The sequence below is a fragment of the Drosophila busckii genome, chromosome 3R, assembly GCF_011750605.1.
Source record: "Drosophila busckii strain San Diego stock center, stock number 13000-0081.31 chromosome 3R, ASM1175060v1, whole genome shotgun sequence".
Taxonomy (NCBI): Eukaryota; Metazoa; Arthropoda; class Insecta; order Diptera; family Drosophilidae; genus Drosophila; species Drosophila busckii.
Genome location: NC_046607.1, coordinates 18,329,453 through 18,344,635, shown reverse-complemented (window position 1 = coordinate 18,344,635; position 15,183 = coordinate 18,329,453). Strand labels below are relative to the sequence as shown.

Sequence of the window (15,183 nt, the reverse complement as noted above, 5' to 3'; positions counted from 1 at the left end):
TGCGACTCAAGTGCACAGTGCTAGGCACAGTTGAGAGTACTGAGAGCGCAAACTTAAAGCTACACGGCAGCTGTGTAGTCTGTCCATAGCACATTTTCCAAGCAGTTGCAACCAAATTGTGCCAGTCGAGCAAGCTGTGCCCAAGGGGCCCACAAGAGCCCACACAAAAGCAATCCAATGCCAGCCAAGTGACAACACAATATGGGACAGCGATAAGATCACCCCGAGCACACCACAGCGCACACACACAGCGGCTTGGGCCGCTGCCAAAAAAAAAAAACTAAAGCCATTTGGCCAACTGCGAGCAGCAGCTGCTTAAAGTTCTGGGCAATTCAAGTCCTGGCGTTCATAATCAATTAGCTATTCAATTTCGAAAGCAAAGTTTTCGTGCGAGCGCCAATACCAATGGCTGCTGATAATGTAGCAGCCACCACCACCAACGCAAGTTTAGCGCGTGTGTCCAAAATCGTGTAGTAAACTTTTCAAAATTCAGTCAACGTACTTACTGCCGCTACTGTAGGTTCGCAGCCTTTTTGTGGGGAAATGTTATAAAAAAAAAAACATAAAAAGTAGCTAATTTAATAAGAAATGTTTGCAAAACTACACGAGAAAGGCTTAAGTTCTACATGAATAAAGTTAAAGAAAAGTTCAAGTTGCCAAATCCAATTTGCTGAAGAAAATTCAGTGCAGCGCCAGCAGCAGCAGCAACAACAATGGACAGTGGATTATTTGCTAAAGCAGTGAGTTTTTTTTTTTTCTAGTATTTGTTTATAAAACTATGTGCGCAAAAATATTGCAGCTAAGCTGAGTAAAGCTGCTTAGACAAGTTCGGAATTGTGGGCACTAAGCACAATAATTAGTAATTAAAGTTCAGTGTAAACCAAAATTCAACATAACTGCACATCAAAATATTTGGAATTGAATTCACTGTAATAGTTCTAAGCAGTTCAGATTTTCTCATTAAAAGCATTAAAATTAAAAAGTAGATTTGCTAATTTCTGATCAATCAATCAATCAAAGCCGCATTGAAATTGATGCGGCCTGAGTTAACGCATTGAAGAGCAGTAAGCAAATTGCAACTGCAATTTTTACAACTCAAATAAATGTGCTTAGAGGTTCAGCTAGTTGAGGTGCTGCATAAAAATATTGCTAGCTCTGCTTTCAAACGTATGCGTATTTATTTTTATTTCACCATTAGTTCCCTCAATAGTTCATCAAACAAAAAATTCGGCAAAAGTTCTAAATACCCGAAACGGATGTTTGCTACGGCACTCAAACTGCATAGGGGGAGCCTTTGAAGCAGCAGCAGCAGCAGTGAAAAATAAATCTAAATAAATCGAACCCTATGCGCCAAATGTGCAAAATACATGCAAACATATTGGGGACTGCGCATATATCGCATTTTAGTTTGGTCGGTCGGTCGGTCTGGGCCACGAGCGTTGAGAGGTGCACTCAATGATTTCCAATTAATTGCCAGGTGAAGAGAGCCGGAATAAATCGAAGTGAAAATATTTCCATATCGCGTCCCAACGGGGCGTAAGTGCAGCATCCAAAAAGCGCAGCTACCCAAAAACAACAACAACAACAATCAGGAGCAGCAGCAGCAGCAGCAGCTCGGAGTATAAAGTCAAACCCATGAAAAGCGTCAGCGGCGAAAACAATGCAATACTTGTTTTGCTTTTTTGTTTTAACTTTTTTAGTGAGAATTCCACTTTGCGCTGGCATGTGGCGTGGCGGCCGTTTGACTACAAAAAGTATTCCCAACCGGGGCAGACAATCAGCTCAGACAGATAGACAGACAGACAGACCCCGACAGTCTGCACGATAGCCGGATAGACATAATGAAGTCCAGTTCAGCTGAGTTGCCAGTGCCTTTCATCCGTCGTCGCCGTCGTCGTAGTTGCTTAAACAAAAGAGAAATGCTCAAAATCAAGTCGAAAAAGCGCGAGAAAGAAGACAACAAAAAAAGAAAAAATTAGTGCAAAAGGCATGCCTGAAATTGAGTTTGAAAATAAATTAAATTATCACCCCTTGCCAACATGTAAGTAGTTCAGATTGCAATGGGAGCCAAAGGAGCTGCCGCTGCTGCTGTTGCCGCAATGAATCAATTTCAGCTTAAATGGCAATTTAAAAAGGCAGCAGCAACTTTTGGACACGCCAAACGAATCCATCGAAACTCGCTGCCCGGCACTTTTGCATATTGTCCGGAACCAACACACAGAAGTGTTGTTGACCATTAGGAAATCATTTGGGAAAAGCAACTGACAACAATAAAAAAAGAAAAGGCTGCGAAAATTCTTGCAAATTCCATTACACTTTTAAATTAGTTTAGCAGGCGCTGGAGTTAAGCCAGAATAAATAACCCGAATTTAATCCGAAGCGATAGCAGTATATGTTTGATCTTGTAATTTCTTAATTCAAGTATGAAATACTTGATTTTATCAATTGCGAATATTCCTAAATTAAAGCGCAAGTAGATTTAAAACAATTTGGTATATAATTTAAAGTAGTTTTGAAGTAAATGCAGTATTTCATACTAAATAAAATATGTATTAGAATATTTTATACTTTTTGGTTTCATATTGAATAAATTCTTACTCAAACTTATGAGACAATCGGCCTAACGAACTATTTGAAGAAAATCATTTTAATGCTGAAACAAAATAAATTTAACAACTTAATGCTGCATGCATAGCTAAAATCCCTAGACTTAAGTTTAAAATACTTTATTTATTTCTTTAGTTTGTTCTATGCACAAACATTTCGTGCTTGCTTTAGCTTTTGATTAATATACAAGCCACAGCTTAATACTAATCGAGCTGCTTAATTTATATGAGAAATTTCGATTGTGAGCGACCATAATTAATGCCAGAGCGACGTGGGAGTGAAATCAATAACATTTGATTGAAATTCTAGTGCACATGAGGCTCACTCGCTCAGTCGCTCGTCATCTAATTAGGCCAAAGCGATATACATTTCAATTTGAGTGTCAAGTGCTCAGCTGATTGCATATGGGAACGTGCGAAAGAGACGAAGCACCAAGACGCATTAGCTGGCATTTTATTTTTATTGTGCAGGCGCAGGCGACACAACGTGACTTGCAAATTGAATGCTGGAAAAATGATAACGGTATAAATATGGCCATGACACCAAAAGCAGCCAAAACTGAACAGTCAGGGAGCTACAGCTACAGCCAAAGCATTTGAGGTGCGCTGTTTTTATAAAATATATAAGAGCTCAAGTGCTGTGCTGTCTTTGTTTGAGCCTGCAAGCTAAAGAGCGAGAGAGGGACGAAGAGAAAGAGAGAGGGCGAGAGACTTACGAGCTGCTCAGCGGATACTTTTCGGGGGCATTTTGTAGCGCATTGTGCGAATGCCTTCACACAATTCGTGCGAAATAAATTTCATGAAATTGCAACTCATGTGCGCTGCTGGTTTCGTGTTGCTGCTATTTTATACGTGTGTATGTGTGTGTGTGTGTGTGTTGCCTAACCTTGAACGCTTCGTTAACTGCATTTACGGCTGCCTGCCACTTGCCACCGTTTGCCACTTGCCACACGGACATGACTTTTTCTTAAGCTACGCTCTCGTTCTTCGCTTCACATAAATTCGACATTCGCTTAGAGTTATTCGAGCTTTTTGTGTGTTGTTTCCTACGTTGGCATTTCAAAGCGAAAATTTCCTTTAAGGAAATCAAAGCTGCAGAAGTGGTAATAAAACTTTAGCCAGCACTGTGTGGCATATATGAACTCCAAACTGCAGCAGGCAACACAACAAATCGCTGAAAATTCATTAAAACTTTTGCAATTTGAGGCGCACACACACATGTAAGCGCGTTTAAATCGTTAATTATGGCTGAGCAAAAGTTTGTCAAGTGTGTTGTGCGCTTATGTGACAAATATGTTCCGCCTTGGCGGGCTTAGCTGCCTGAGCATTAAATAAGTTGCAAAGAGTGTCGCGCATCAATTAGTAACTGCCAATTGGCCTTTACAGCAGATCTAATCGATTATCATAATTGGGGCTACTACATGTGGAAGGCGAGTGACCGACCGCACTCATAAATATGCAGCGCCCCCTATTGGTGGGTTGGGGAGCAACAGCTGGCAGTGTGGTTTGGATTTTAATACAAACTCGATTTGTTGTCATTAAATTAATGATGCTCACCGCTTGTCAGCTTGGGTTAATCTTTAAATTTGTCATCAGCAATGCAGAAAGCTCATTTTGACACTGCCCAGTGGGCAGTGGGCACTCTGTACTTATTGAATTTCCATGCAACAATCACATTGCCATAGCCCGACGAAATCGCAAATTACTCGAGCCAATTATGTTTGCCTACAACTAATTAGCCTAATTGAAACCGAACAAAGGGCCCCCCCAAATGCTAACGCAAGCCAGCAGCTAGACGTCTACAGCTAATTTGGGCAACTATATAAATGTGTGTGTGTGTGTGTGTGTGGTAACAATAGATTTTCTTCGTTAGGTTCAGATCAAATCAGCGTTAGCTGCTTATCAATTGTAACTTGAATGTGAGCTTAGCTACAGCCAAAGCTGCTCAATGGCAAACCGTGACACTTATCACTGATGCGCCACATTACACACAGTAAAGCAGTAAAGCACACACACACACACACGCATACACAGGTGCAGCTGCAGCGCATTAGCTGCTGCTGCTAATTTCAGTCACCGCAGCAGCAGCAACTTCTCGCTCTCTCTCTCTTTCGTGTGCATCAACAACACAAAACTAATGCGAAAAGTTAGCAGAATTTTTACTTTTAATTGCTTGAGTGTTTGTGCGCCAGGCGTGGCAAACGCACACACACACACATGCCAAGAGTGAATCACAGACAGGCCACCAACACCGCAATTTAGTTAAAGCAGCCAAGCCACAGCCAACACTGCAGTCGACAGCAGCCAAACACTTTTCGCGTCACCCACTCCGCACTCAGCACTTCGCACTCTCTCTCTCTCTCTCTCTCTCTCTCGCTCTATCTCTTTCTAAGCAACTCAGTCCGTCAATCTGTTACGCTTGCATATTCAAAAGGATTTAATTTTGGTTTGCATTTAACAGTTTTTTGCGCTTCCTTTTGTTGTCTTTGGCTTTGCCTTTTTTTTTATTAAACAAAGTTTTATTGTTTTGTGCGCTTAACAGACAATGCTGCTTGCTATTGTTTTATTTAAATCACAACTTTTAAACATAAATATTTAGTTTAGCAAGCTAAAACCATTTGCAATCGATTAATTGTATTAACAAAAGCGTAAGCTGATTAAGTTATGTTAACAATTTTAATACTCAAAGCTGCAATTGCTTTGTCTTATCGCTCAGCTTTTGCTTATATAAATCATACGCAGCGTGTTACGTCAACGTTGCTGCGCGGCTAATTTATCACTTGTGCGCTTTGCATAAAATAAAAAAACGTAAGCTGCGTTTCAAGGGTTTAACTGTTGCATGCACATAAAGTGAATATAAAAATAACTAAAGCGCAGCTTATGTTAGAACAAAGAAGTTCACAATAAATTGTAAATTAATGAAACAAATTAAGCAATATTAGAGTTGTACATTGGCTTGAGCTGTTCAATAGTCAATGCTAATGATGAGTTTTATTGGAAATGAGTTTGGCCATAAAGCAGCTTTAGGCGATTTCTGTGTATTTTGTGTGTGAGACGAGTTAATTTCCGGCTATAATGTGGCGCTTTTGTCGAATGGAAAAGTTTGCAGAGCAGCGTCCAAAGCTCGGCAATCCAAATTACAAAGTACGTTGAGAAGAAGCGAGCCAAACTGTAAGCTTTGTGTGTGTGTAAGCGTGAGACACAGTTGCTTAAAGTGCAATCAAAAATTAATTGCTCTTTGGATAATATCAACTTTGTTTGCATAGCATGAAAGGCAGACGTACGAGGCGCTGAGCGGGGGCTGTAAAATCGGTTGGGTCAAATTATGTGCTCCCCAAAGAGCGACAACAGCAGCAGCAGCAGCAGCAGCAGCAACAACAAGAGCTACGATACTGACATAACAAACAATGTAAAATGCACTAAATTGTTGCAACTGACAAAGCATCATCATCATACTGGTCGCTCGTTTTCAAGGGGTGTGTGGGTGGGGGTGAAAATGCATGCAATCAAATCAAATACGAATTGAGTTGCTGAGGACTAGAAATGAAAAACGCAAACGAAAACGACAACATGACAAAAAGTGTGCTTGGCCCCCAGCCCCGACCCCAGCCTCGGCTATGGAGCAAGAACTGTTCGCTTGCTCTTCAGCTGATTGCAAATCGAAATCAAATTGACTGCAGCTACGCAAACTGTCAATATACAAACGCAAATACTTCAAACTTATATAAACGCATACTATGTGTGTGTGTGTGTGTGTGTGTGTAGCTGCTGACTATGCCATTAAGTGTAGTAATTAACCCAAACGTTTGCCCAGTTGCATCATAAGAAAAAGCAAAAGAAATGTCTGCAACGTCATGCGCTCTGTTGTTGTTGCTGTTGATGCATCAATAAAAATCAGCGCATTGAGCTTTTTAATTATGTGCATCGCCATCTCGCCAGACATCAATGGAACTCAGCACTGCGCACACAATTTAATTTGATTTTTATTTAATTGAAATTTATCACAATAATAATAATTATAAGTAAGAAGCGCAGCGCAGAGCAACAACAGCTCAGCTCATTGTTGTGCAGCACGGAAATGTGAAATTAAAGAAAGTATAATGAGATTTATAGCCTTTTGTTGTTGTTGTTCAGCGTAGTTGCTGCAGCTACTTCTGCGTCTTTATATAAGATTGCTGGCTGCCAATCTTAATCAACATTTTTTTTTTTTGCCATCGCATGCCAAAGAGTGCGACTCTTGATTGAGTTTCTCAGTTGATTGCAGCAGCAGCAGAAGCAGCTTCGAGCATGAACAGGTGACCACACAAGCAAAATTCCGAGTAGCTGGCTAATTAAAATAATTTGTTTTGTGGTTGGCTGGCTGACAGACGCACACTGGGAGCTGTTAGTCTTGGCCAATTGGTTATGGGTTATGTCAAGGGTTAGCTAAACCGAAAAAAACAAAATTGCTCTTGGACAAATTGAGGCCCCAAAAACCCAAAAGACACAAAATTTTCCATGCAGTTGGGGTTTGGTTTTGACTTGAACAACTCATATGCATGGCAAATGGCACATCAGACATTTGTGTGTGTGTGTGTGCGTAACTGTTGCGGTTTTTGTGGTTAAGGCATACATATTGGGATTAGAGCATTTAAGCTCTCAATTGGGATTAATATGCATGAGCTGTAGCTTAGAGAGGGGGCTGCGGGGCTTAGGCACTCAATTTGTGCTTTAGTTTTATTTGATTTTTTTAATTAAACATGCGACGACAACAATTTGTGGCTTTAAACTAAAGTTAAGAATATTGCGTATACGCCAAGTATTCGTTCGGTGCGCTGTCATTTAGCTAATTGCAACTACGTGCAGACAGCAGCTCGAGTTGACCCCAGCGCCAGGTCTATGTCAATGCTTGAGGGGAGCCCTTGGGGCGCAACGCGACGCAGTCACGTTGAGTTAACAAAACTGATATAAATTATGAGCGCGCGTATATTTTACACAACTGTCAGCACAGTTGTACGACTAAAACATATTCGACTTTGAGTTTTTGCACTCCTCAGGCAAAAAATATAAAAACTCTATTCCCGCTGCTGAGCCGCTGCTGTCGCCAACGCTTCGACAACTTTGCGACATGTTGCAGCGCCGCGCGTAGCAAACAAAAAAGTAAGACAGGCCAATGCTATGGCTCCAACTCTGGCTCTGGCTAAAGATATTCTTCCCCAGGCAATAAATTTGCAGACGCCAGCGCTACACACACACACATGCACACACACACACACCTATACATATATATGTATATAGCATAGAAAGCGCAGAGCTCGCATATATTTCCGTAACTTGCTGCTTGGCTAGTTCAGCAGCCGCCGCCGCTGCTTTTTCTTCGACGGCGTTAACCGAAGTTTGTTGCCAAAAATTTGCCGCCATTGAGTGTGAAGTTGGCTGGAGCTCGAGACCTCAGTGATCTCTCTCCTTGCGCCCACGCCTGTCTAACATGCGCTCGCATATTTTTGGGCTGGCGTGAAATACCTAAAGGCGAAAATTGTATTTTAGGCGCTGCTGCTGCTCCACACTGGTTCTTCTGCTTCAGCTGACAGCGCTGTTGTGGCCATAAACATGCACACACACACACACACACACATAGAAGGCGACTACTACTACGAAAACACCTTCCACTGCAAGAGGCAGTCAACTTTGCGGAAAATCGTTTGAAGCGCTTTGCACTTCGTCGACATCTTCTTGGCTCTGTCTTGGGGGCTGCTGCCGCCGCGTTTCAAGTGCTCGCCAGTTTTAGTATGCCGGCTTTACATGTCAGCATGTGTGTGTGTCTGTGTGTGTGTGTGTTGCATTGTTTTGTAGCATTGCCAAATTGTCAGCTTAAAGTCGAAAGTTTATGCTGCACTGCAAAAATTTACAGCTGACAAACAATTTAACAGAAATTACGCTCAGTGTAGCCTATAATATAATTTGTGTCCACTCATTAAAAACGTGCCACATAATTAATTGTTTTTGGGCAACTCTATTAATGCTTGAATTTGCAGACACTTTATTTAAAAGGTAAAGTCCATGATTTATGAAGCATTTTGTCAACGGGGCGGCTACGCAACTAGAAGAACAAAAGCCACTACTAAGCTAAGCATGTGCAGCAGCAGCAGCACTAGAGAGAGAGAGAGAGAGCGAGAGCATTTCATAACTCATTTACGCCCCTGCACGTGTCAACAAACCGAGTGTGACAACGCTTCCAACTCCCAAACTGATGGCGTCAGCTAGCCCGGCAATGCCACCTTCCGTTTTGCTCACAAAACATATCCGGTACACTACACACACACACGCATAGAGAGTGTGTGTGTGTCTTGAAAGGAAATCGATGGCCACAAACAAACAAAAGAAGCTGCTGCTGCTTGGGCCACTGGCTTTGGCATTGGCACTGTTTGCCTTCGCCCCAGCAATCAATCCAAATGATATACACATTTCACTTCAGAGAGAGAGAGAGAGAGAGCGAGGACTTGAGCTCAGGAGTATTTTGGTTGGCTTGGCTTGGCTGTTTGCACAGCTAGCCTCAAAGATTTTGATGTATTTGACACATTTTTTATGCGCAGACACTGCATAGAATATGTTGTGGTCACTTTTATCCAATTATGTGCTTAATATTTTGTTAACAAATTATGCTAATAAATAATGCTTATGCAAATATTTGTACTCTGTGCTGCGCTGCGCTGCGCTGACAAATTAAAATTACAAACAAATGACGCAATGACAGTTGTTTAATTCAATTAAAATGTATTATGTTTTAGTTGTCTCATTTGGCTGGCGCTCGCATCTAATTAGAATAATGTACACTTGTTGTTGTTGCTCTCGCTCTCACTGCGGAAATATTTGCTGGGCGTGGCCCAAACGCATGGCCGGATGGGCCAAAGGCAGTTCCGACAGTTGGCAGCGCGTAACAAAATGCACATAAAATAGCTGAATTTACAACCACAAAGAGTGCGACTACTTCTTAATGTGCCATGGCGAGCGCCGCTGCATGGTTGGGCCGCCAACCAGGACGACACCACTGCTAAGCAAGTCTATGCGACGCCTGCTTTTGGCCTCATTTCAAGCTGCCTTTTAACAGCTTCCGTTTCGTCACGCATAACGCTTTCGAATGACACAAACATCAAAATCATCAACAATCTAACGCCCCACACACTGGACATTGTCTGTGTGTGCGTCTATTAGGCGACAGTCAACTACAAAATGCTGCTGCTGCTGCTGCTGCGTGTGTAAGGTACTCGCATTGTCTGTGTCAATTGAGCGCACATGGCGTATGCGTAACTTTTATGAGCTTGTTCTTATAAACAATTGTCCCATGTCCCAAGCAATTCTTTGTGCACTTAAATTTAATGTCAGCTGCATTTGCAGCATAAACAAACTGTTTATGTAATTACATATGATCGTTAATTGATTGCTTTATTATTTTATTTTGTTGTTATAACGCAAAAAAAATGGCCGCAAATCTCAGCTGTGTGTCAATGTTGTAATAATATTAGTTGATTGACAGCAACAACGTTGGCCGCGCACACATTATGTTAAATCAATTTATAAACAGTGCGCAAGCTTAATTACACGCAAAAATAAACAAATAAAATTTACAAACAAACACACATATATAATAAATGCATGTGTGTGTATTTTTTGATAAGTGAGCAACTTTTCGCGGCAGTTAATTGACAAATAATTTAAGCCAGTGCGCAAATGATTGCAATTGACAGTTGTTGGGGCTAACAATTATGCGAAATCAGCTGCATGCATGTTGCACATCAATTGCTTCGCATGTTCGAGCCTTGTAAAGGTGGCAACATTTTTAATGCCACTTGACACTGATGTAGCACGACAGGTAAATGCGCAGCGCATTTCAGCTTCCGCTGTATATTTTTATACATTTTAATTGCCACTTGCAGTGTCAAGTGACTGCGTAAATCAAATAAGTGTCATACACACACACAGGCATACACACGCCCCACTTGCTTGCTTTTTGGGCTAACAATGCGTCAAGCTGTTAAAGTGCTCTGCACTTGAAGTTTTTTGTTTTTTTTTTTGCCAGCCACTGCTGTATTTACGCATAAATTGCAATGGAGTGGCATGCATATGCTTCAGTTCAATGTTGCAACTACAACAGTTGTCATGGCACTGAAATTAATTTGCCTCAGCATTTGAAACTGATATAGAGTCAAAACCAATTGGCAATGAAGAGTTTGAAATGCAAAGAAATCGAGCTATGTAATTGAATACTTTGTGCTATGTTAAATTAATATTTTATGTTAAGTTGAAAATCAATAACTAGACTAATTCATTGCTCAAGCAGCAACATTTGCTTAATATAAATTCAATTATTTGAACTGATATAAAATGAAAACTCTAATTGGCAATGAAGTTCAAATTCAAAGAAAAGAAAGAATTCTTAGCTATTAATTGAATACTTTGTGTTATGTTAAAATAACATTTCTATGCTTATGTAGTGATGATTGAGTAACACACTAATTTGCTCAATCAGCAACATTTGCTCAATTTATATGCAATTAATTCGCTTTAGCATTTGAAGCTGCTATAAAGTCAAAACTAATTGGCAATGAAGTTTAAATTCGTAGAAATCGAACTATGTAATTCAATAACATTTCATGTTAAGTTAGTGTAGAGTTAGGTACACACTAATTTGCACAATCAGCAACATTTATATTCAATTAATTTGCTTTAGTATTTGCTAGAGAGTCAAAACTAATTGGCAATGAAGTTTAAATTCGTAAAAAACGCGCTATGTAACTGAATACAGTCTGTTAAGCATAACATAGCATATAAACATATAATGTTAATTTATTTTTGAGTGAATAGCACGCTAATCTGCCAAGTTTAAAATCAATAGCGAAATAAAATCTTTACTAAATTCTTAAGCAACATTTGCTTCAAGCTTTTGAAACTAATATAAAATGCAAACTTTAATTGGCTCAAATTCATAGAAATCAAACTACATATGTAACCCAATACACTATGTTAAACATAACATAACAGATAACATAAATGTTAAGTTAGCGCAAACTAAACTAAATGCTTTAGGCAAACATTTGGCTCAATCTATATGCAATTGATGACAAAATCAAATCAGCTAAGCTCTGTGTCTAATTTTAGCAACGGATATAAATTTATTTGTATGCCACACACACACACACACAAGCAGACAGCTAGACAGACAGCGTATTAAATTAGCTTAGCTTAAGCTATATACTATTTTATTTAAAGCAGCTGGCTGCGATCAAACGAACGATTTACTAATTGATGTCATTAGTCAAACAATTTAACGCATTAGTGTGCAGCTTATTTATCTTTTGATATATAGAAATTTAATTTTTAACTTTCGGCAAAAGCAAATTTATGGCATATGCTGCCTCGCTTGACAAATAAACTTGTGTGCAAGAAATTTGGCAGTTGCTGTGTTAGCTGCTGCTGCTGTAGCTGCATAAAGGCTTTTCAATTTATTGTCAGACGGATGCGCCAGCTGTTGACGGCAACGCGAATTCAAATATACACACAGACAAATCGCTTGCTGCATTTTGACATTCGATTTCAATATTTCATACAATCGATTTCACACTGACAAGCTGTGTGCGCTGCAATGCGATTTCTATTCCCTGCGAAACACAGTTGCGCTGACAATTGCAATATTGCTTTGCCATACTGACTGGATTTGCAACTTTTATTGAAATGTTTCAATTGACAAGCCAGACTCTAGAACAGACAGTCTCGACCCTATGGGGTCGCTTTAGGCTTTAAGTAGAGAGCAATCGATATGGCGCGCTATGGCAATATATGCATGTTTATAATTTATAGTAAATGGCTAGAGGTGCTCTCTCAAGGCTTAGGAGGCTGTCCAAGCAGGCAGGCGACGAAAATTTACAGTTTCAAAACTGTTATTAATTGCTAATTAACACTGAATATGATTAATGTTACACTTGAAAGCACAAGCAGCTGCCTGCTCATATTGATGGTTAGCTACACACACACACACACACACACACAGACACATTGAATTGCCGCAGGAGCAGCCACGTGTGACTTTCTTTTAGCCAGCGCAAGCATGAAACAGCCAAGTAATGTAATTATTGCAAAACTATTCATCATGTTTCGAATGTCGAGTTTGTCGAGTGTCGGTTTGCCTGGCACTTAAGCGTAGCGTAGCGTAGCGCAGCGCTGCGCCTTTAGGCTGCCAGCTAACGCGACGTATGCGTAATATGTGTAGCTGCTGCTGCTGCTGCTTGGGGCGCTCAAACAAACGTCGCTAATAATTTGGGTTTTGTTCTATGCTAAAACACTTGTCTCTATAGCTGCCGGTTAACTGTGTACACGTGTGTGTGTGCTGTATGCGTGTGTGTGTGGGTTAACGTTAACTAATTAGCATGTCAAAGCCATCCATTTTACAGCTGCCCAACAAACCGTAGCGGCAATCACATAACCCGCTCAGCTCAGCCTCAGCGGCAGTTTGTTTGTTTGTGTGTGTGTGTGTGTGCGCGCTGCTTTTGAAAGTGGCCCAGAGGCGAAAATCCGCTTAATTATGCTCTTACATTCATAAGCCTTGCCACATGCTATTATAAAATAGCCGAGCTCATTTATAAGCATATCATATCACCGAGTCCTGCAGGCTATTGCGGCACGTTTCACATTTGAAAGTTGCCTCAGGGCTTGGGGCTTAGAGCAAGTGTCTTGAGGCCAAAACCAATTTGCTGTCAATGCCAAGAAATTGCGCATAAACTTAAATGTGCCTTGTCCACAAATTTTACAACGCAGCCTTTGATTAAATTAGTTAGCCAGGATTAACAACTAAATTTGACAAGCAGTTGGGCTTATATTTTATTTTCAGCTCTCAGTTTGCTCAGCTTTGTGCGCCTCATGGCGATGTCGCTTCTGCAGCCCAAACTTGTGCTCATTGTGCTTATAAGTGCCAGTGGGTCCTTTTTTGCGTATGCAGCGTGACTTGCGTCCCAGCACTTCATACGGACGACACTTGCGTGCGCCCTTGAGCAGTCGACCAGGCAGATAGACATAGTCGCGCGGCCGATTGTGTCCTATAACGCGATCGCCATCTCGATTCTTCTTTGCCAGCTGGCGCTGCATCATCAGTGTCTTCTCATCTGAGGTGGGCTTGCGATGCTTTGGCTTGGGCAGACTGCTGTCCTCGACGGCATCGGGATTGCCCTCGCCATGCTTATACACGCGATTCCCGTACAAATGACTGGCGACCACATGCGCACGCTCCCATTTGTTGGCACGCAGCGGCTTCTTGTCCGGCGCACAGCCCATGGCTGTCAGTGTCTCATTCTCTTTGCACTCGCCGTTGCGTGAAATGCCTGCACCTTTTTTTACATCCTTAAGATCATTGTTATCCCAGGTGCCCAGCAGCTGGCCCTTGATAAATGCATCGCGATTAACGCAGCCCTTGGTCTCCGACATCATTTCATCGGGCGCACATGTAACTGATCCAGCGGCCGCTGCTTCAGGTGTCGCATCATCTGCCGCGCCAGATGCCGCTGCAGTTGTCGATTCATCTGCCGCGCCAGATGCCGCTGCAGTTGTCGATTCATCTGCCGCGCCAGATGCCGCTGCAGTTGTCGATTCATCTGCCGCGCCAGATGCCGCTCCATCCGCCGCTTTAGTTGCCACTTCATCCGCCGCTCCAGTTGTCGTTGCAGATTCAGCTTCAGTTGTCGCTCCTGTTGTCGCGTCAGCTGCAGTTGCACTTGTCACTCCATCAGCCGCTGCACTTGTCGCTCCATTCGCCACTGCACTTGTCGCTCCATCCGACTGGCCAACTGGCCCGTCAGGTAACTCTTGAGCCTTCACTGGGCGGCTAACAAGCAGCAGCGCTAGCAGCAGCAGCAGCAATAATTGTTGGTATAACGTACTCATTACGTCAGTCTAGCTATTCACAATGACTCCAAGACTGCTAAGATTGCTGCCCAGCAGCTGCTGCTGTAGCCAATGCATTAGCCGTAGCGTAATCAATTAAGCCCGCAGCCAACTGCTGTATCCAATCCAATTGGCTGCAGCTTCAACGACTTAATCTAAAAGTGTTTGTGACAGTTGCTGCTGCTGCTGCTGCTGTTGTTGTTGTTGTTGCTTTTGTTGCACAGCTCAATTTCACAGCGCCACAATAAAATTAATGTTTTACGTAGCCAATTTCAAATCGTTTATTTCACATAAAAATGCAATAAATAAGCAAAGCATCCTGTGCGCTGGCGCCCAATGGCGCAGGCAACAGGATAAGCAGCATTGCTGCCGTTGCTCGAGCTGCGGCTGCGGCTGTTGTTGTAGTTTAAGCTGTTGCTGTCTTGCAGCTACAGCTTTGAGTATTTATAGCACAAACAATGCAAAGGATATGCCGCAAGGACATACGCGTCGGCTTTAAATGGGAACGACCTGGGTGCAGGGCTTAAGCATAAAGCTGCTGCTGCCCAGTCCGAAAATAACAAAGAGATAGCGTTAAAAAGCAAACGAGCGAAAAACGAGAAGTAGAAGACGTACCATTGAATATCGTAGACAAAGGCAGCTCCTGTTTCCAGCTACGGCGCTGCTTATG

At 41.8% G+C, this 15,183-nt stretch overlaps 1 protein-coding gene across 2 annotated transcripts; it reads right to left on the bottom strand.

Moving 5' to 3' along the window:
• Positions 1 to 13,427: 13,427 nt before the first annotated feature.
• LOC108604828 lies at positions 13,428 to 14,520 on the bottom strand. Of its 2 annotated transcripts, XM_033294138.1 has the most exons (2): positions 14,225 to 14,520; positions 13,428 to 14,188 (listed from the first exon to the last, which is right to left on the bottom strand). In XM_033294138.1, the coding sequence occupies exons 1-2, from the start codon at positions 14,511 to 14,513 to the stop codon at positions 13,464 to 13,466; spliced, it is 1,014 nt and encodes a 337-aa protein (XP_033150029.1). In that variant the 5' UTR covers positions 14,514 to 14,520; the 3' UTR covers positions 13,428 to 13,463. The 2 variants fall into 2 exon arrangements, with proteins under 2 accessions (XP_033150029.1, XP_017849930.2); XM_017994441.2 differs by having other exon boundaries at positions 13,428 to 14,520.
• Between the last annotated feature and the right edge of the window lie 663 nt (positions 14,521 to 15,183).